At 41.3% G+C, this 23,772-nt stretch overlaps 1 protein-coding gene across 6 annotated transcripts in view; it reads left to right on the forward strand.

The window, feature by feature from the left end:
* Positions 1 to 23,772, forward strand: part of igsf9ba (immunoglobulin superfamily, member 9Ba) — a 74,410-nt gene that overhangs the window by 15,357 nt on the left and 35,281 nt on the right. For all 6 annotated transcript variants that reach the window (XM_080428640.1, XM_080428642.1, XM_080428641.1 and 3 more), the window contains exons 2-3: positions 3,378 to 3,575; positions 12,541 to 12,687. In XM_080428640.1, the coding sequence (XP_080284766.1) occupies positions 3,378 to 3,575; positions 12,541 to 12,687 (345 nt within the window). The remainder of the gene's footprint in view (positions 1 to 3,377; positions 3,576 to 12,540; positions 12,688 to 23,772) is intronic.

Consider the following 23,772-nt stretch of genomic DNA (forward strand, 5'->3'; position numbering starts at 1 on the left):
AAAAACTCACACACAAAAAAACTATGCATTTCAGCAGCATATTGTCCCCTAGTATGTTTATATCAAGTGACTACTAATTCATACAATGTTGCCAGTGTGATTCTTACCTGTTTTTAGTAAAACCATAGATCTCAACTGTAGTAAAGCCACAGCTTAAAAAAGTTCTTCCCTACAGAAACAAATATGTTATCCATCACCAGCTCATTCTCCTGTAGGTGTGCAGATTAGCTGTCCTAAATAGACTGGAGAAATTAACTCATGAATAGACCTTTTTCACGGCAGCCATTATGGTAAACACAGGTGTAAAGTTTCCATTCCATTTAGTATAGTAGTGCGTTTCCAGTGAGTCAAATAGCATCACCCTGGATTTGTTTGACCTGAACGGAACAGAACCTTAATTATGTTTTAGCTCCTGTGAGTCTTGAACTGCAGCTCGTGCAAAAACTAAATAAATAAATGGAGTCATGTGATCAAGATGTATCAGTCAGACTTTTCATATTCCATTCCAATTGGCTAAGATTGGCAATCCAAAGTTTGTAGGAGGGGCTTGTTATGCAAAAAATACCACAAATCATGAAAACAGCATCCGATCTCCCCCATATTTTAATCACACATTGAGGGGCCTCTAAACAACGCAGAGCCAAAAGCGATGTCACTTCAACTAGGGGGCGCAACAAATGCTACAGAAATGCTTGCAGAAACGTTAGGCTTATAAATACTGTCGCGCATCATGTGATAATGACCGTCAAACAGGATTTCCATACCCCTTACCGTTTGCCTATTTAGATTCACATTGTGATCTATGGGTGGACTATGATAGATCTTGAATCATTTGTAACACCTGTGTTTTACCCTACTATTTAATGTGAAATTGGCTGCTGTGAAAAAAAATCTATGGGCTTCAGTTACATTTTGTTAACAGTGTAACAGTTTCAAAGTTCTACTGTAGGCTGTCCAAGAGGTGGGGATAAAGGTTATTCTAATGTGTTACAAAAGTGTTATAGATGCTGTAACAGAGTGTGTTATGTGTCAATCTGGGAACCCAATTTGTAAAAAGAAAAAAAACAACAACAACACGACATGTTTAGGGCAGTGGTTCTGACAGATTAGTTATGTGTAAACCTGTGAATGAAAGATATGTTTAGGAGTTAAGGTCCTCATAGACCGGCTGCTTCTTCATGTTTAGTTCTGAGTCTAGGGACAGAAAGTAAACTTGTCCCAGATGACCTGAGAGTTCTGGATGGTTCATGAAGAAGTACGAGATCAGAAATGTACAAATTAAGTTCTACAAGCTAGATCTACAAGTTCACAATGCCAAAGTACTGTAAAATAGGGCATAAGTGGTTAATGACTACGGAGAAAATGTAACAAAATCAAAAAATGGTCTGAGTTTATATATGATATGAATGGACAATGACATGTATTGACGGCAGTATAAGAATGCCTGAATTCTCCTTATTCTCTTTATTGGCATAGCTCAAAATACATTCCCAAGCACTTTTGTTCTGTTTTTGTTTTTATTTTTTGTTACACACCAGGCTCTACAATACAATGTGCAGCTTTAAAACATACAGACATGCTCTCTGACCATCCTCATATATTGAGGAGCTTTCAATTTTATAAACAAATTCAGGTCAAGTTTTTGGGTCGCTCTGGTAGTTGACAGGTTAGTGTGTCAACCGTCAACCACATAAATGCGTTTTGATTCTGGTTGGAGAGAGCTGTGTTGCCTCCCTCTTTGCTCTTTACATTTCTGGTCTCTCTACATTGTCTGAATAAATCCAAAAGGCCTAAAAATTATCTAAAAGAAAATCCAGGTCAAGTTTTAATGTGTTATTCAGAAGCGGGCAGCTCTTTTTAGTTTCATGGTGGCTCATGAAGGCCTAAATCTTCAGGGGTGTTCAATGGTCATGCGGTTCAGTGACTCATGCACGTGTATTTCTTTGGTTTGGTCTTGGTTAGTAGAACTAAGCCATGGCTGACATCTTTCCAGAGAGGCACAATGGAAAAGCAGATTGAAGGAATAATAAGGCATGTGACAGGCAGACCATAGCCTATCTTCACTTTACAAAAAAGTATAATTTCATTAAATCTGCTCTGTTTCAGAAAACAACGGAGAAAAAAAGAAAAAGAAACTGGCACAATAATAGTTTCTATTCGATTGAATTTGAATAGAAATTTCGTTTTTATATCTATATTCTTTTTTTTTCTCCTTTCACCATTTTCCTTTCCTTTCCACTTGCCCCCTGGTGGTGCTGGTGCCCCCCAGGGGCGGTGAGCCCCACTTTGAAAAACCTGTGCCCGAGGGGACAGCCTACTCTACTCCGTCTCCAACTCGTGGTGTCTATCAAAGTGGTTCTTACCGTAAAAATGACCCCTTATAATGCAAATGATACCGCTAATGAAAGTGTTAAGTTATGCAGCTGGTGTTTCTCCTGATTGACGCGTCAGCATGTCTCTTGATCCCTGAAGCGATTTCCCCCCTGGGCGAGGGTTGGGTAGCCATGCTTGCTGTGACGGAGGGAGATCGAGCCGGCTCAATGAGAGCGGGGGAGGCAGCTGGAGAAAATCCATTCCCAGAGTGAGCATTCTGCTGAGGCAGGTATGCCGACCTTTCAGTCATCAGATAGGTCAACGCTCGGCAGTGTGCCTGGACATCCGTGGCCAAACGCCAGCCCTGGTAGCACTCATAGTAAAGCTCATCTGAGCGGGAGCCAGCTATGATCAATGGAACCCCCTTGGCAGCTCATTTACAGTACAGTATGGTACGGCCACAAAGCATTCACCAACAGATGCTGGTGACAGACGACGAGCATTTTGTTGAAGGATGAGGGAAGTGGATAAAGGGGAGAGTTTATCCACACACGGTGCAGGCTACAAGTTGGTCATTCTGTAATTGCACACGCATCACCTCTTAGTTCATGAGTGTTCAATGTGTCTTTAGCTAAATGGGCTTTTGGTTCGTTCTGCAGTAGCTTTATTGATGCCCCTCAATCTTCGCCCAGTTATCGTCTTTAAATTGGGCACTTGGCTGCAATGCGATTTTTCTGCAAGGTGTACAGGAATTGAGTGCAAAAGGAATATGCCTCCATCTTGTCCTCTTACGTGTACTATTATACATGTATTGTATTCCAACATCCTTTCATATTGTGTCCTGAATAGGTGTTTCCTAGTAACTAGAGAGGTTTAACTTTCTTATTTTTTTACTGAATTCAAATGTTTGATTAATGTTTTATGTAAAGCACATTGGACTGCGCCTTGGCTTGTTGTTGAAATGTGCTATACAAATAAACTTGCCTTACAGGTTTATAGAAACTGTTCAATGTTCAATGACCTTTGCCATGATGACGAATCCACTTCTTCTTTCTCCTCCCGAGGTGCCCACGGAGTGAGAGAGGAGCCCCGGTTTGTGACAGCTCGGTCCGGAGAGAGCGTGATCCTGGGGTGTGACGTGTCCCCTCCCCTGGACGGCCAGCAGCCCCCTTACGTGGTGGAGTGGTTCAAGTTTGGAGTGCCTATCCCGTTCTTCATCAACTTCCGCTTCTACCCTCCTCATGTGGACCCAGAGTACACTGGTAAGTGGTAACAGCCCCCCGTGTCTGTCCATTCGGTACGACAGTTTGATAAGGCAGCCCGGGAAATTAACCACTTGAATCCTAACATCCCTATTCTGGGAGAAGATTGCCGATCTACAAGCTCACGTGAGCTTTTAGATCGGCTATTTTTGGAGAAGGGATTTGGTGTATACAGGGAAAAAGACTGGAGAAATTAAGCCGATCTACAGCTCACAACTGGCTGAAGAGGTTGTAGAGGGAAAAAAGACTGGAGAAATTGAGCCGATCTACAAGCTCACATATTTGCCCTCGGAAGTAGAAACCATTTTACATTGAGACCTTTTCATACAGCCAGTCTTTGGTGAACTTTCCATGGCATTTTCTTGACTTGCACTTGCAGTTGACTTGCACTTGGCATCCAGAGCCATTAGAGCAGTGGTTCCCAAGCTGGGGGTCCCCAATTTATTTTGGGGGGTCCCCAGATGATTAGCTTAATGTGCGACGTTGTTTTATCACTCAACAGTAAACAAACCAACATATCAAGTGTATACAGGGTATCTGCACACAGTGTACAGTGCAAGGCGTTGTGAGCTTGTACTGTAGATCGGCTATTTTCACAATATTTATCTGTGGAACCGAGTCAAACTAAATGCAATGCCTACAATTCCAAGTGCTTGTCAGGGTGGGGGGTCCCCAGTTAAAATGTGATTATTTTGGGGGGTCGCGGCCTGAAAAGTTTGGGAACCCTTGACTTATATAAGCTAATATAAATACCCCACTCTCAGAATGTACTGCCACTGTGCAAATACACGTTCTGCTACACTCCTATACACACTCAAGTGCCAAATACGTACATTGCAGCACAGAGCACATGTGGAGCAAATGAATGAAATTGTGCATCCCCACAGAGCCGTGGTTCTCAACAGAAAATGGGTGCCTAATTTTGATGTCCTGTGGCAGTAGAATGGTCAAAGACCGTGAAACACTGATGGCACTATTTCATTTTATATTTTCCTCTCTTCATGACATTTACATTGAATAATTATTGGAGGTAGACAGTAGACTGGCAACATTACCACGGACATTAAAATCCTAATTCTAACCAAGCTACAGTATATACAAAAAAAAATGCATTGCCACATAATATCGTCCCCAGAGATTGAGTACCATTGCCGTAAGGCACTTGTCTGAGACTATTTATACACCGGGCACTTACCTCTATATAAGAGAATTGTTTTTTTCTGATGTTTCTGCAATTTCTTTGGCAAGACGATAAGCTGCCAAAAAGCTGTTGGATTTATTCCTGCTCACACTCCCCCAACTGAATCCAAAAGCCTGTTGTGTTTTGACCTGGTAATAGGCCTACTATAAAGTAAAGTTACGGCATTGTAATACGAATGTCACTATTAAGTACAGCACAACTTTGCCTTAGCTGTGGACCAATACTTTGTGATTGACAATGCAGATGAAAACTGCAGCTTTTTAGCTTTCATACAGTAAATGGCAATTAAAGATTAAATTAAGCGGGAATTGATCATATTGACTAACATATCCCTATAGGCCTATTAGGCAGGGGCATCGGAGTATAAAGAGGGCTTACATTATTGACACAAGCTCAATAGAACACTGCTTTTGTCACATTATTACATTATGTACTGTAGATACTGTATGTTCAACTTTTTGACCAACATCATGTCTTACTGTGTTTGCTCTGAGACCCACTATTGAGGAATTACAAGTGAACAGATGCAACATGAATATGCCCAGTCTCATTGGACAGATTAAAGTGTATTCTGGGGATAGGATGCTAGTGCTGTGACAGTGTGATAATGGCTGACACTGGTCTGTAGTTTATGAGACACTCTATGAGCTGCTTAATGGGCCCATGTAGTCTCAGAGTTCATCCGGGCTGTTCCCATGAATTCTCATCTCCTGCATGATAAATAATTCATTCCAGTGAATAGAGTAAATGTACTATCATTCCCTTACACAGCTGCTGACAAAAAGGGAATAGATGGACTGTACTTGTGTTCTAAATATATTCATGGTGGAGAGGCCTGCAGATTGTGTTTTACAGTTTACAGGGGACACAAAAGCCGTCCAGGTTCAATGCAACTTCATTTCTCTGCCAGTGAGCTTGACTGAGCCATTACCATGGTTCATTCCTCCAGTCTAATTCAGTCCAGTTAAAAGATGGAAACTGTTTGTGATGCAGATGGATTTGAGGTCATGGACTGTACAATAGTATCTGTAGATCTGTGTTTTGTTTTGTAGGGCCCTATCTTGCACCCGGTGCAAAGTGGCACAAAAGCGCAGCACAATTGTCAGAGCTAGTTTCCAACCGCCGCAATTGTCATTTTCAGGGTTAGCATCTTCAGGGTTAGCATTGCAGAGCTGGTAGGCATCAAACATAGCTCAGAAATAGCAGATAAACCATTTTTCAAGCACTTGATTTTTCATTATTGCTATTAAGAGATGCATTTATTTCAGTAACTAGCCTACACTTAGCTGTTAGAATATGTTTAGATACCTCGTCTCGTCATGTAAGAATGTGGTGAACCCATTGCGTACTGCCTTTGTTCAACAGACAGCAGTATCAGTTGTCAATATCAAGCTGAGCTGCTGCGACGCATGGGCCGCAGCAGCTCATCATACATATATAGGTGGTTTAAATAAAGAATAACAGAATGAGCATGTGAAAATATCATAAATGTGTCTTAAAATCCCGGTCGCTATACCGCCTCCCCCATAACAGCCGGGGCGCCTGATGGAGGGGAAGGGAACTGTTTGGAATAACGTGTTCCTTACACACGCTACGTCCAACCAGGGAAACTCTCCCCTGTCAGGTGACAAGAAGGTCAGTTGGCTCTCATGCATTGAAGGAGGCATGAGCTCGGCCCTGGGCTCCCTAGGCTGGTGGGGGGAGTGTAGCGCCCAGGATCAATTGGCACCGGGTGAAAAAAGGGTTACAAAATCGCGAGATAAACAATAATTAAAAAAATGCGTCTTAGACATTAATGAGGAAACATTATAGGAGTAATGCTCATAGCCCTGCGTCCTGCGTCTCTGACGCATATTTTTAAGAAAGGACACATCAAACAAACCATTGCGGCGTCCACGGGACGCATACTACTTTATACTGCTATGTTTTGAACTAATTAAGTACTTATAATGCGGGTCATTTCCGCATTAATATTATACCCAGAGCCAACGTGAATGCGCCTGCTGGACTCCAAAGTGGCTGCCTGTAGCCTCTCTCTACAGGCAGCGGCCCGCACCGCTGCTAAACCAAGTTATGTACCGTATGACAAATTCATGTTAGTGCAAGCCCCCCCGGACCCCCTTGAGAATGCATTGAAGGGGCTGAAATTAGAAAAACTAAATGCTCTTTAATCTGCCAGATTAAATACATAAATGAATCGCCCACTGCCAGCGATTTTTGGTTTTCCTTACCTTTTCAACTAGTCACAGAATATTTATATCCAGTATGGTCGATCCCCTGACGGTTGCTAAACACGGAGGGTTTCACTGTGCTTCCGTGAGAAAAACAAAAAGTCATTGCGACCCCCCGGCCGCTTGTTAAAGGCCGTTGAATATAACTTGTCTCGTCAAAAATGCAGTTGAATACGCTAAGCAGGATGTCAATGGTGGTGGAGATCTTTCGATCACGTGATCTCCTGGATCTGTGTGACTTGAGGATGAAAATGGTCACTCGTGTGTTAGAGCACAGCGCCATCTGATCGAAAACCACTGAAAACGAAAAGTTGTAAAAGTCGTCTTTGGCAGTGCGGTGGTGTGACTGTCTTAAACTTTGGAACGGTCAGTCACAGCTTTTATTATAGTAGTGTAGTAGTGTAATGTTTCCCAGTTGGTGCGGCCTTGTCCCATCGCCCTTATGAGAAAAAATAACGCCACTTGTATGTTGTGTAACTTTTTCTGTCCGGGAAGGGATTTGTATACATTGAAGAGAGATTTTGAAGAAGCATTAAATGGGTAATATCTTAAATGTTTCACTTTGGCCAAATGCCATAAACTTGATGAGTTTGTTATCAATCATTTGTTTTATTTTATTTTGTATTCAACCTATTCAGTATTTTCACACAGGATACGTTTGGGATTATATGGCAAACATTTCTTACTGATGCAGCGAGCCCCTCTCCCTCTCCGCAGACTAATATGTATTGCTAGTTTGTTGAACGGCCTTGTTGCACACCGAAATGCGACACAAGCATAAATCAGACTTAAAACGTAAATAAATAATTTGAAGGGAATTACGCTTTGTAGAAAACACCAGAGCGATAAATACTTCTCCAACAAATCTCTGTGTTCCGTATCTATTATGCTTCCCCCTTCCACATAGCGTTGTTGTTCATTATCCTTTTCCTATTATTATTGTTATTATGAACTTTGTATCTTTGTCACTTATGTATTCTGAGATTCTGACTTTCCAAGGTGTAGTGAATTCAATGCACAGTAGGAGATGTGTACTGTAGGCCCAGAAATGCATAAAGTAGACATCCAACCTAATTCTTATTTAAAACTGTAGGTTACTACAGTTTCTGTCCAGCGGACGCTTGCTATCTTACCTAGTCTTAGCAAAAAAAAATATATTATTATTGTAATTATTATTTAGTTAGTGATGTATTTATTTTTGTGAAGAAATTGGGAAAATCTTTTCCCCCCCAAAATGATTCAGATTCAGGACTTTATTTTTTTATTATTATTTTTTAGATACATTATCAACATGAATATAACCATAATTATAGCCATATAATATCAAACACGGGATTATACATTATTATTATGCCGACTCTGTTATTTGTGCCTGGAGGTGTACCCGTGGGCGTGTTGTTGCGCTTTCCCTAAAATTGCTATCTTGCCCACACACACGTTTGGGAAAGCGCATAGCGGATTCTAAAACCACCTGATATCCAAAATATGTTTGGTAGAGCATGCCTTCAATGAGGCCTCAGTGCGGCCACAGAGTTCACTTCTGAATTAAGTGATTGTGAATGTGCAATTTTACTGTAATCCTCAAAAGTGTGACTGTTAAATCCTTGTGTCAATAAATTGTGTTTTAATCAGCAGTTGCCAGTTAAGCTTATCAAAGACAAATAAAATGTTGTTTGATCTGCGTTTAACCATACCAGACCATTTCGTTTAATTAATCCAGAACACAAGCAGATTGCTGTAATTTAAAGTTCTCTGTAACCAGCAATGTGTGAGTGATATTTCTGTTTATCAAGTATAATGTTATTCCAAGGCAACGTCTCTCTTCTATGGGCAGAGAGGGAGAGAGCGTAAGATTGCATTGGGGATAATGGCTTGCGCAGTCTTCTCTTAAAGGCAATGGCATCTTGCACGGTGATTGGTCTTATTATTGTAACGCCCAAACCACACCTACAGTATGCATAATATAACGGGTAGCACAGGTGTTTTAGGGATAAGGCTGGTGTCCGAAGATAGCAACCTTTGCACGAGAATGCCCCTTGCGCAATGCATCCCCAAATAGTGGGTATATGATCTTTGACCAAAAATAGAGCCCAGAGTCTCTAACACACACAATAATAGGTATGCTACAAACCAGCAGAGGAGCCCCCCCCTACTCCAGCTAGTTAGGTTTAGCACTCCCTAATCAATGTTAATAATTAAGTAGTTGAATTTTGACTGAAGCATTAATCTCATGTAATAAGTGCCTGACTATTGATGAAAAATGTACACTGACTTTTTAAAATTGAAAATGTATCCCTTGCTCTTGTTTTACTGTGTTTATTGATATGATCTAAATGTGAGCATACAGATGATGAATGGTTTCGTGTTTAATTTTAACATTGCTTTGTCTTCTTTCAACTCTAACAGTATGTTATCCTCCTCAAGTGTACCAGAATGTTGACTTTCCCTTTGACAGTTGAAATACTCCAATCCAGTGAAGTCTGTGATCTGAAGAATGTGTTAACTCTTCTGTTTTGACTATAGGGACCATCATGTTTTCCCAGGGGGGGCAGTCCGGATGTGGACACAGCACAGTTAACTCTGTTTACAGCTGCACCTCTCTCGCTCCTTGACAAATAGGAGCTGAGGTCGATCCCTACCCTTCACGCCCCCGCCTACCCGCCTACCCCGCTCAGCACTTCAACTCCCAGGCAAAAATAGACACGACTTTAGACAAGACAGGCTACCTTTTTACTGCAAGACTGCAGTCCCCACTCGTCTCTCATCCCCTTTGCTTTATTGATTTTCTGCTAACAAAAAAACGTTGGTTTTCTTCCCCAAGTATGGCAGCAATCCCAGGGTGAGGGTATCTATCTATTGCATCTATATACAGTGCTGGGAGAGCAATTCAGCCCACCTTCAACATCAATATATTTGCCTGACACTCAGACAGAAGAAACAGGCAATAGTACTTACAGGACATCTACACTTCAAAGTTGAAGAAAAAAAAGGTCCATCTCAGAACACTTGTCAAGCAGAGCAGAAGCAAACGCTTCCGTCTGTGGGCCTGTCAGGGCCAGCCATGTGAGTGAGAGCAGCGGGTTGGAAACGTTGAGACAGACAGCTTAGCCATTGAGGAGGATCTCACCGTGCCTGACTACCTCAGCTTTCCTCTTGCTTTGTGAATTCTGCCTTTTCAGAAGTCCAATTTATCCTGAGCCTTAAAGGAAAAAAATAAAGACATCAGCAGTGTATGATGCAGGATTAAGCAGCCCTTGCCAAATCTCTCTGGGGGGCAATTGTTGTGATGATGGATATTGTTCGTTAGGCCAGGCGTTTTAAAACTTTTTTATGTTATGGACCCCCAAATTGACTTTCATTAGGCTATGGAATCCTATATGAAATTATTCTGTCCTAGAGGGATGTTTTGGCTTGAATTAAATTATTGTCTAAATGCCATAATTGTTCATTATTATAATTTCAATTGAATTGAATTATAGTGACATTAAACTACTCCTCATTTAGCCCCTGGGTCCCACTGGATCCCACTTTGAATACTACTGCCTTAACTCTTTAACTGCCAGAGTTTTTCAGAACAAGTCTCAAGCCACTGCCAGCGATTCCGAGCGTTTTTACTAACCTTTGAAAAATTGTGGAATATAATTTTTCTCGGCGATCCACCCGCCGATCGTACGGGGTTCTCGGAGAATCGGGGGAGAAACAAAGCGTGCCGTCGGGATAATCCATTCCATAGTTGTGGGCAGTTGAATGTGGCTTGTTTTCTTGGCTTGACGTAGAGTCTTCGTACTACTCCTCCTGCCCAACACTCCCCGCTGACAGGTGCCCCCCCCAGCCCGTAGGATTACGTGCAGTGCCAATTATCACCTTCCCTGCCCGGCTTCCCTCCCTTAAACATGAGCCAATTGTGTTAGTGCAGACGCTCGACAAAGCCGGATGCACCACGGTGGATTTGAAGTGAACCCACGACCTCCGTGGTGGTCGACAGCTACTTTACCACTGCGCCACCCGCGCACACTAACAACTATTATTATGACTACAGTATTTCTCTTAATGACACAATCTGAGTTGAGCTAATGTTTTGCTTTTTAGCCATGCATGTTGTGGGAATAGGAGGGGCCGCATGCAAAGTACAAGTTGCCTGGGTACTCATGGTGGTTTTCTGAGTAGCCATGTATCAGCTGGCTGGGATGTCACAGCTGTTATACTTTAATAACTACGCATCAATGGGGATTTGGAGAGGCAGTGTTAATGATTACAAGAACAGCATTGTGTGGTTTGCACTTAACACATTGCTTCGTTACCAACACCAGTTGTGGAAAGTAACTAAGTACATATACTCAAGTACAATTTTCTTGAGTATTTCCATGTTTCAATACTTTATACTTGTACTGCACTACTTCTCAGAGGCAAATGCACTTTTTACTCCACTACAATTATTTGAAAACTTTAGTTAACATACATTAATCACTTAAGCCTTATCTTATATTTTGGTTATTCGAAAATAGCTGACCTACAAGCTGACAACGCCTCGCATCGCGATGTGTTGTGAGCTTGCAGATAAAAACACATTTTGAAATAGGACATTGTGCATAAATAAGTACTTCAATAGTTTTTTACTTTTAAGTAAATTTTGATGTACTTTTGTACTTTTGACTTTGACTTGTAACAGAGTATTTCGACATTGTGGTATAGCTACTTGTATACTTAAAGGACGACTACACCCACCCATTTTCAACCTATCTTCATATATATATTTTGTCTACTCACTCTGTATCTCAGAGGAGGGCTGTGGACAGTTCAGAAACCCGCCTACCAGTGACATCATCAACAGGGAATTCAAGCTACTCTTATAGAAACTGCAGGCTTTCTATTCCTGGAAAGTTAGCATGCTAAAATGGAAGCCATTGTTCTCGCATTAATAAAAAGATTTTGAAATCTTGTAAAAAAACATAAACTGCCTAACGATGATGTCACTGGTAGGCGGGTTTCTGAACTGTCCACAGCCGTCCTCTGATACGAGACAGAGTAGACAAAAATTGTACCATATCATAATGAGCATTAGTGAGGACCATTTATATGAAGATAGGCTGAAAATGGGTGATGTCGTATTGCTTCCAGCACTGACCAGCACCATGGTAGGTAGCAATACGGCATGAGTCGTCATGGATTTCACCAAGCACTGAAGAGCTTTCTTGGAGCCACATATAACACCTCCCTACATTTAAAATTCCTATTTATATTTACAGTAAATCGAAAGTCAAATTCTTCCCGAAAAACAACCCCCAAACAACCCCCAAAATGTTTGACAGCCACTCAATAGGTCAGGAAGTCGTAGCAGTATTTGTTTTAGCATTTCATGTATGTCTTTGATTTAATAAATTTATTTAAGTGAAAGTAAATGAATAAATAATCACTGAATATCCAAGGAATTCATGCAGTAGCCGACTGGAGTACAGCACTTTAACCACATAATCACAATGTGCTCAATTGGATTGTGTCGTCAGAACGGTGTTTTTGTTTGTCTTGTCCCCAGGCAGAGCGTCCCTCAATGGGAAGGCCTCTCTGCAGATTGACCCGGTGCGCTCTGACGACCAGGGCTGGTATGAGTGCAGGGTCCTGATGTTGGAGCAGCAGTACGACACCTTCCATAACGGCAGCTGGGTGCACCTCACAGTCAATGGTGAGTCATCATCCCTCCTGTGGTGGATTGTAAGTACATTTACTTAAGTACTGTACTTAAAGGGATATTTCACTTTCAAATAAAATAAACATAAAAATAATATATATAAAATAAGTGAAAAAAGTAATGGAAAATGCATGTCCCCCTCACACATTTGAATGTCCTTCTATTGCGTGATTTTTTTCATTACTTTTTTCAATAATTTTTTACATTTGTTTTTAATTTATTTTATTTTATTTGAAAGTGAAATATCCCTTTAAAGGACGACTTCACCTATTTTCAACCTATCCTCATATAATTGGTCCTCAATTACTCCAGGTTGTCCAGAATGGGGCAGCACGGCTGGTACTGGGCTGCTCACTAATGTCTAATGTGAGCCGTATGCATGCCTGCCTCTCTTGGCTTAAAGTTGATAATATGTTGTCTTTTAACTCATTTACTGCTAGATTTATTTCTGGCTGTGTTTGCCCACTGCCAGCAATTTTCGTATTTTTTCACAAAACAACAGGTCACAAAAAAATTATATTCATTATGATCGCAAGTCCAATCGTTTGTAAACACACAGGCTATCCGTGCACGTCGCCCAGACAACAAAAATTCCGATCGGCTCGGAGTCCTTCTCATGCAGCCCTGTGTAAACACGCCATTCCTCGTCAAAATTGGACGGATCACTTACTTTTTCAGCTCGCCACAGAAAATGTACATCCCTTATGATCGCGTGTCCAACTGTTTGTAGAGACACAGGGTAGGTGTGTGAGTGGCCCAGAGAACAAATATTCAATCCGCGACATTCCATTCTCCAGTAGTAGCAGTTTGTAAACAGCGCGTCTGACGGAGCACGGCGAAAAAAAAGTCAAGTCGAGAAAAAGCCGTTTCAATGACAGAGTTAAACAGGGAGCAGGCGGAAACGGAAATCTTGGATTGATGTCATTTCCGTATCCGGGTGTGTTACAATGAAATATGTCACTCTGAGTGATGAAAAACAGTGAGATCTTTTATAAAATCCAATTAAAAAAATTACCACGTTAATTATGTCAGTGGCAGAATTGGTAATTGGAAAAAAATATGTTTTTTACCTCAGTGGCAGTGAATGAGTTAATACACTTGTGCTATTCAAGTCAGTCATGAGCAGTAAAACTCCTGTTTTTATACATACAGTACAACAGTAAACAGTTCCAGTAATGGGCAGCTTGAATTACCTGGTCCAAAAACCAACGCTTTAAGGAGATCTTTTATTTATAGATCATTGACTCTTTGGAATAACCTGCCTCAAAACCTCTGCTGCATTTACAGTAAATTAACTTTAAAAAATGTAACACTGTAAAGTATTTTTGTTTAGTTTTTTGTTTTCTGTTTCTTTGCTCACATGTAATTTTAGCTTCATTATGTATTGTGTGTTGAGTACTGACATTTAATAATTTGCAACTGAAATCATTGTTTTTGTTTGTTTTTTGTGTGGACCCCAGGAAGACTAGCTGGTGGCTATGGCACCAGATAATGGGGATCCTTAATAAAATCAAGTCAAATCAAATATCGTACCATTTTTGTCTACTGAGACAAGGCAGCAACCAAGGTGTGAACGACACGTGTATATGTCACAGGGAAATTGGCATTCCAGGGAAATTGAAAAAGGAGCGCTCGCTTTTAGGCGCGGGGCTTCGGCGCGAGGCGGGGCTTTTCGAGACAGGGTTTTTTACGCGAGGCTCGCGAGGAGGAGGAGGAGGGGGAAGAGGAGGAGGCGCGAGGCGCGGCTTTGATACGAGGCGGCGCGAGGAGGAGGAGGAGAGGAGGAGGCGCGAGGTGGGGCTTTGATGCGAGGCGGACCTGGCTTTTGTTGTTCCCCCCCACATAGCAACCAGGAAGCTACGCTAGGGGAACGCTGAACACGCACGCGTTCACACGCACACGTGATAATAGTTATTGTCCATGACGGAGGCGCGCCGACTCAGCAGAGCTTGAGGCCGAGGAGACGCGCCCGAGCGCCTCCAGGCGCGAGTGCCCGCGCCGACCGGCCGAAGGTCTGCTAGTCGAATCAGCGCCGTCCGAGTTGTGAACCGATAGGGGGAGAATAGATCATTTCATGGGTTACTATCCACGACGACACACATGTGTGCGTGTGTGCGTGTGCATGTGAACGCATGCACACACGCACACGCATGCGCACACATGCGTGTGCATGCGCACACATGCACACGCACGCATGCACACATGCACGCAAGCCACACGCATGTGCAATCTGAATAAACGATTGGAGGAACACCACTATCTGTGTTGGTGTGAATTCAGCATTATAATTAACTATGTGTTGAAGAGTTTTGTCAGATGTCTATGCTATCACACTAGACCCTCTCTGTCTGTGGGGAAAATACAACCAGTACATAAAAAGGGAATGTGTGACTGTCTGAAGGGTATTGACTCTCTGTCCCAGCTTCACCGTAATTGGCTTTTTGTCTATTGGCAATGGTTTATGGTGTTCTTGTCTTCAAGTGATTACCAGGACAAAGATGCAATGAGTGGCCATTAGGATTTGTTTAAGATCATTCTTATAGCTCCCTTTTCAAATGCCCTGAGGTAAAAATAAAGGGGGATGAGATACTTGGTTAGAAAATAATTGATTGTAGCCTGTTTAAACCATTTCCGGCAGGGATCGTCTGTGATAGTCTGAGAGCTATCAAACTGATGATCAGGCGGAAAGAAATACGCACCTTTGCATTTCCTTTTAGAAAAATCATCGGTGTTAATTTAACTCTGTAAAGATGGATGTGATGATGTGTGTCTCAACATCTATTCTGGGGCACCGAGCACTATGGGCTGCAATGACGCCTATGTATTTGATTTCCTCAGGCTCCTGAATCTGTTTTCGTTTGGGATAGTTTTTTGTGGTTTTGTCCGGATACTTATGGACAGATATCATTTTAAGCTCCTCCATACATTGTGCACTGGATGTAACTGAATCGCTTGGCTTACCAGGGTGTGAAGATGCAGAAAGGATGCAGGAAAGTAACTGCAGCAAATATGTCTGCCAATTGTTTAGCGTTTTTTTTTGTTGGCATTATTGCTTTCCTCTGCATTTCATACTCGGCTATCCTGTAACTGGATACCATGAGTGGATGAATATTTTTTTCTTTGCAGACATTTGAAAATAATAGCTCAGGCCAAAAGTAGTCAATGTCAATGAGACATCATCATTGGTCTCTAACTTCAGATGGCTGTATTAATGTGTTGTATTGCTGAAACAGGAGGTTGTGAGCAGTTCACTGTCACACTCTTTTACACCCAAGGTATTTTTGGTCTGTGTGAACTGAAGCTCATGCATATTCAGTCTGTGTGTGCGTACTGTATGGTTTTCAAAGGATGACGTTGTTGTTTGTGAACAGCAATTCCAGTAAAAAAAAGTCTTACTTTTATGTATCACTTAAACAGCCTATTCTGCTGCATAATCACTGTAGAATAATATACAATGCAGATTTATATAAATATGCATCAACGTAATATGTTTAGAAGTGTGGATATGTTTGAGCACAATGTTCGAACGTGTGTCTCTGTGTGTGTGTGTGTGTGTGTGTGTGTGTGTGTGTGTGTGTGTGCGTGTGCGTGTGCGTGTGTGTGTGTCTGCATGCATCAATCCACACAATTACTTTTTGTACTATGTTCTGTAGTGCTTTACATTAACATGACAGCATGTCCCTGTGTGTGTGTGTGTGTGTGTGTGTGTGTGTAGTGCTTTACATTGACATGATAGCATTTCCCTGTGTGTGTGTGTGTGTGTGTGTGTGTGTGTGTGTGTGTGTGTGTGTGTGTGTGTGTGTGTGTGTGTGTGTGTGTGTGTGTGTGTGTGTGTGTGTGTGTGTGTGTGTGTGTGCGCGTGTGTTTGGCTGTGACTGAATGAGTGCTCTATTTGCTAGGTTGTACTCATCATGGTTCCTCTGCCAGTGAATGTCACCTGCACATAATTGGAGTTTGTGAACATCTGTGTGCATGTGTCTGTGTGCATGTGTATGTGAATGTCTTCCTGTGAAGGCATACTACATCTCTGTAGCTCCCATCTCATTGGTATTCACTCTTAAATTCGACTATTCACGGCGTCTTTCTCTGCCTCCCCGATCCTCTTAGGCCTTTCTACAATGACTGAGCTGTATTGGTAATGCATGAATTCATTACATCCCTCTATTTCATAATACAAACAGTATGTAATGCTCATGATTGGTGTTTGTTTAATTTGTCTTGCTGCAGAGATGCAATGTGTCCACACAGTCAGCCAATCATACACGTGTGCGAGCCCACACACATATGCAGATTATGCACACGCGCAGTACAAACGGGTGTTGTAAATATGGCGGATCTGAACTTCTTGTCATGTTTGCTGAAGTGCTAAGATGAGCAAAGTAATCAGCAGCGGTTGTGTCTGTGACATCTGTGTGGGGAACCGATATCTGGACTTCACATTACTGCCGTCCTCTAAATGGTTCTCTGTGATGGAAAGCAGGTGCCATCATCGCCTGGCCTCCGCACAGACACTAAGGGTGGCCATTTCCTTTGGCTGGTCGTATGTGCACACACAGTCCTGCTTTGAGTTCCTGTTCGCGTGGCTTTAACTTCCTGCCAAGCAGAGAGGGGATTCATGCCCACTCAGTGGCAGGTGTCAGATGGCAAGGCCTTGTGCCCAAAACGGACAGTAAGGCCTCTCTCTGCAACTCCCCACCCCTTCTCCTGTCCATTCCTCCTTCTCTGCTTTTGCAGTGTCTTTTCTCCTCCTGTCGCCCTCCCCCTCCTCTTTTCCCCTTCTTTTCAACAGTGTGATGATCAGCAAGCTTTTCAATGGTTGGAAGACCAAATGAAGAGAGTTTGTGTGTCTGTTTAAGCTAGGGAAAAGACTTAAAACTTTCCCCCACTCTTCTTTACACCCCTCACTGCCTTAGTTTCCTTTCCCTTCCATTCCCTCATGTCTCCTCTTAAGTCAGTATTAGGATGTTAATTACAATGTGGTAAGTAGTGTTATGTAGAGTAGTGGTTCTCAAACATTTTCATGTCAAGGATTCCGAAATGGTAAGTAGTGTTATGTAGAGTAGTGGTTCTCAAACAATTTCATGTCAAGGATTCCGAAATGTATGTATTTGGACACCTATTTTAGTGCCAGGGACCCCCATAAGAGAAGATTTGTCCAGAGTAAAAAAAAAAGAAAAAAAAAGACAATAGCCCCTTAATGAAATGTTTTTAATTTTGCTGGGGACCCCCTAGAACCCCATCAAGGACCCCTGGGGGTCCCTGGACCCCTCTTAAAGAACCAATGGTGTCGTCTCCCCAGCCTCTGTCCCTGACCCAGTCCGGGGTAATATCAAGATGGTGAGATTTGAGTGGTATTCGAGAGTGAGAATATGAGATAATGTTTCTTTTCACTTCGGTTAATTGTGTTTTAACAAATTAAAGGACAATTTCACCATTCATTATAGGATGGCACCATTTGTATCTACTCACTAGACAGAAAGGAGAGGAGGGATGTGGACAATTCCGAAACCTACCTACAGTACTAGTGACACCATCGGTAGGTTTGGTCATTTCAAACAAGATTTCAAATGTAGTTTTTTATTAATACAAGAAAAATGGCTTCTATTTCAGTGTGCTATCTTTCCAGTCAGAGAAGAAAGGCTGTAGTTTCTTTTGGCTTGGAATCCCTATCTATGATGTCTTTGGTAGGCAGGTTTCTGAACTGTCATAGCCCACCAACATGGACTTCCAGATGGAGCAGTACGTCTACAATGACACTTTTTTGTACACCTGTGTCACGTGGCAAAAATAGCCGATCTACAAGCCCACACCACGTTGCGTTGTGAGCTAAACAATTGGCAGACATATTTTCTGCAGATACTGTCCTGCATTCTGTCTGAAAGTGTTTAATTTGAAACCCCAGGAGGCCTATCATAGTATCCAGGGCATCTACTAGTGGGTTGTCTGCCTCAGAGAACGGTGCATGCACATGTGAATATCAGATTAGACATTAAACAGTCATAGTCTGATGTAAGTAGGGTGGCAATTCAATGCTAAACTTACTTTTTGTGGAACAATTCCCAAGTTTCCCAGCCACGGTATCGGCGACACATCCTTTGCGATGCACCGTACCTGTGAACCAACTCTGTCACCTAACACACTTGCTGTGAACGCTGCCGAATAGTGCAACATCACACAGTTCACACACATTGCAAGTACATGTTGTTTATAGAAGACAGAAAATAAAACTGAAGGCATTACGTAAGCAGATTGACAGCGATATACAGCGGAGAATACGTGGTTGTCACTTAGAGGCAATAAAACAAGAGAAAATAAGTGCCCTATGCATTTTGATGTGATACATATTGTAATAAACTAGCTGCTATCATCAGTTACACAAGATTCCACAGCACCAAGAGATAGATAAAGCTGGGCATGTGTTGTATTAGTGTCTACCTTAACTTGTTATACTGAGGTTTGAGTGGTAAGGAGGGAGTGAAGGTGTATTATTGACAGGCAGATGTCTAGAAGTGCTAATTGGGCAGTTTTTTTAAAAATGATCTGACAGGTGCTTGTGTGCAGTCTGAAATGTGGCTACGCTCCCATCGGCTAGCCATGACCCACTTGTATAGTGATGATGCCTCTCTGTCTGAGACGAAACACATTGCCACCGTTTATAATCATAACGTTGTCTTGAAATATTTAGAGCACACGGCTCAGGAGACTTGCTGTCGTTTGTTAACTTTAAATAGATAGCAAGGGAAATCCATATGGGTATTAGAATACCCCCAAACTGTAATGTAATGCTTGGCTCTTTCAGAGGCTTCTTGGAGTGTGATGGCACTCATACTATGTCTGGGGTTGGGAGCAAAATAGGAGCATGAAATGAAGTTGCATCTGCATCTACACAATAAAAGCCTATGGGCCCTTTTTAGACGATCTATGGCGCGCACAGTCTAAACACAGTGTGTAAAATGCGTCGGGGTGTGCCCGCCTCAATTTTGCTAGTGAGAGAGTTATCTGGCCATTAAGCTCGGTGCTAGGCACAAAGGGGTGGTATTAAGCCTCTGAATTAGTCATTATGGGTGTGTTTTAGGCATAACATGAATTAAACCATTCAGAGTGTCTTCTCCCATTCCCTTTAACCCATTAAGACCTGAGGCCGATTCCACAAAGTGTCTTCTAAATCCTAACAGTTTTCTGAAAAATTTATGTTTCTATATCAGTGGTGCTCAAACCTTTTGATGTCAAGGACCCCCAAAAATGTATTCGGCCGCCGACCCCCATCTCAAAATATTTTGTGCCAGGGACCCCCAGAAGCAAAGATTTTAGTTAAAAGTGTTCGTTCAAAAATATATATAAATATTTGCACACATTTTCACGATTTTTGAAAAGCCAAAGTATGAAATATAGTTACAGTGGTTAAAATAAAAAATGACATAGATAGATGCTTTCCCGGTTTCAATGGGTTAACATCAGTTGAGCTCGGGTATGCTTGAACCTTGGCGCATTGTTAGTGAAATGAAGGATTGGAGGAGACGCAAACAAAATTAAGCGTGTGACCATCAAACAGCATTATTAATGAGATATAGCTGAATGATTTTAGGCGACATTTTGGGCATGCAAAGAATCACACATTACTCCACATCTCCTCATTTATGTCCAAGATCTGTGATAAATTGACATATCAACTTAATAATGACTCATTCTTGGTTATGTTTTTGATTATTTTTAAACCATCAACTTAAGTATATGCGTCCCGTGTGTCTTGGGTCGGAGCTCTATAGATATTAACGGCTGTTTTTTTTTGTGGTATACTCTTTTATTGGAGATTATAAAATATTTAAGACAATCACATCAGAGTATAACACACAACTGTAAGATATAAAACAGATAAAGACAATAACAAATAATTTGGTATATATTCCAGATGAATCCAAATGAAATGTACTGTATAACACAAACAAAAAACTGTTACACATACATCCAAAAAACCAAAACACTCTTGCCATCATACTCTCCCAGCACAAATCATGCCCCCTTCCCTTATTCCCTCTTTAGTCTCTTTAAACTACAGTATTGTGATACAATGAGCATAAGGTATGATTGTGAAATACAAACGTACCATCAACCAGACTTTGTTTTTGTTAACTATTGTGTAGGAGGGGGTTAGTGTGCATTTATTGATGTGGTCAATGAAGGGTTGCCAGGTCTTGTAAAATTTGTCTTCACTCCCTCCCAATTCAAACTACATCTTTTCTAATTGCAAATTGTGTATAACATCTTTCATAAGTGCAGTGTGAGTTTGAACCTGCACTTGCTTCCAATTCAATAGTATCAGTCTGCAAAAATGGACCCCTTGACACCCAGAACCCAGATTCCCTAATTTGCAGTGCAAGTATTTTGCCCGCCTTATCAACGTGTTCATAAAACCTATGGCGTCTCAGATGTAGACAGGAGATTTGGCTTGAAGCGAAACCCTTTCCCTGTACAATTCAGAGGAAGGAGATTCTGCATACTGTACCTCAAGTTCAAGTCAGAGCTTTGCAATGCTCATTACGTAGAAGGGAGGCTAATGCCTGTTGTGAAATAATCTGGCCACGTACATACTGTATGCTTTAAGTGCTTCCCAAAGCGTGCTTCTTGACATACCGGTCAGATATTTACTAGATATTAGAGTATTATCGAATCTGTAGATCGGCTATTTTCAATGTATACAGTATAAACGTTTAAAGTGTGCATAAATAATGGCCTAGTGCAGGTCTTCAACAGGGGTCCGTGGGGGTCCACGAGGTACTGCAGGGGGTCCGTGAAATTGTTGCTTGATTAGACAATTTTAAAAATATATATATATTAGGGCTGTGACTCGATTAAAAAAAATAATCTAATTAATTAGAGGCTTTGTAATTAATTATTATTATAAAACATACAGTAACCATGTGAAAATAGCAGATCTACAAGCGCAAGGCATTATGAGCTTGTAGATCTGCTATTTTCCACCACTGGAGGCTGGTAGAGTGTGTTGTTGCTACTGTTGTTTTATAGTAGTTTAATTAATTATTAATAAAAATCGCGCGCATGTGACCCGCACCGCATCGTAAAGTCCTGGCCCTAATATATAGATACAAATATTTTTTATATATTTAATTATTTTTTTTCTTCAAAAATGTCCATTTGTCAGTATATTATTTCAAAAAAAATTTTCCACATTTATGTATTAAATAAATCATGATTCTGTCCATTTTTAATAGCTTATACGTGATTATTGTGCAATTGACAGATTGTTGTTCTCAGTTAATAAGGTATGTAATGTTTATAAATGGCAGTATGGCCACCATACTCACTGTACCTTATGTAGGCTATGTTTAAAATAAAAGCATGAATATATTAATCTGTTTATTATTTTTAATAGCTTAGTATTGATGCACAATAACATGTTTGTGAAACACAATTGTATACATAATTATACAATATATGTTGCCCCACCCTATGAGGTAGGGGGTCGAGGTAGGGGGTCCCTGCTCCATCCATCTCCCCATCAGTTTGGGAAAACGTTGAAGACCCCTGGCCGCCGGTGCTTCTTTTGCGCTTGTTTTCCTAGACCTGGTTGCTTATTTATTTCACAAAATCTGGCAACACTACCAGAGACGATACATGCCGCTGTTTAGATGCCTCAATACAATTATACAGTGTGCTAAAAAAATCCAATCTAAAAATAATTGATTGGATAAAAACCTGTGATATGTCTTCTTTTATATTCCTGAACCGATTATCTGACAAAGGACACAATCGTTCAGAAATAGTGTTTGTTCACAAGCTGTTCCAGCTTCAATGTATTTCACCAAACTTCCGGTTCCAGTTTTGGCTCCCATGCGCATCAATGGCGTCTGCTACGCATGCAATGGCGTCTGCCCGGCCTCTAGGCTGACCCTACCTTGTTTTCTAATTACCTTGGACTTAACCAGGAAGTAGATGGAGCATTACATGTTGTGATCATGTGATCTCTACATCTCTCTGCCACGCAGCCTGAAATGGTGGCTCATAGGAAGCGCAAGGGCGCCATCTAGTTGTAAACACTGAAAACACAGTTTGGACGTATAAAGCTAGGTTTCCATCGCACCGATTTTGGCCTGACTCGGCGTCGGAAGCGTTGGATATCGTCGTTCAGTCGGTTAGGGGGTCCGCGACCGACGCCAAGGGGTACGCCGCGACCTAATCGGCCGACTCCAGGGCGACCGAACTTGTTCAGTCTTTGTCCGACTGGAATAGCCATGGAGTAGAGAAGACGGGGGAGAGAGAGGGGTTACGGTGTTGCCAGATTCTGTGAGAGAAACAAGCGACCATGTCTACATTCACTGTTTCTCGTTGTCGCTCTCAGAGAGAGAGATGGATTGATTTGACCTACTTTTGCGCTGCGCGCTGGTGATGTAATTAATTATTTGGGAGCAGGTGTGTAAGATTCCAATAGTATAAACATTTTAAATGGCTTTCATATACTCTTAATATATTTTTTCAAATGAGATTTGGCCTGGATCGAAATGTGCTCAGTTTTGGCTATTTTCTGGCTGTTAATTTCAATACATTCATTTATTTTCGATTATTCGAATAACCGTTTAAAAAAATGTTGTGTACAGGTCAGCAGTGGTGGAAAAATATGTTTTACTTAAGTAAAAGTATCAATACTGCAATGTAGATGTACTCTGAGTCTGTTACAAGTAAAAGTCCGGAATTAAAAATTTACTTGAGTAAAAGTACTATTGGTATCAAAATGTACTTAATGTAAAAAAAATTAAAAAAAAGTAAAAGTACTAAAATGTTTGAAAATATCAGATCTACAAGCTCACAACGTGTCGCGATGTGACGAGTTGTGAGCTTGTAGATCGGCAATTTTCAAATAGCCTAGGTATAAAATAGTATAGGGCTAAAGTGGTTAATGTATGATTAATGTAATGATTTATATCTGCAAAGTAACTAGTGACTAAAGTTTTTAAATAATTGTAGTGGAGTAAAAGTACAATATTTGCCTCTTAGATGTAGTGGAGTAGAAGTAAAAGTATAGACAATTGGAAATACTCCAGTAAAGTAAAAGTACCTCAAAAG

This window comes from Gymnoscopelus braueri (assembly GCF_963280865.1).
Source record: "Gymnoscopelus braueri genome assembly, chromosome: 5".
NCBI lineage: Eukaryota > Metazoa > Chordata > Actinopteri > Myctophiformes > Myctophidae > Gymnoscopelus > Gymnoscopelus braueri.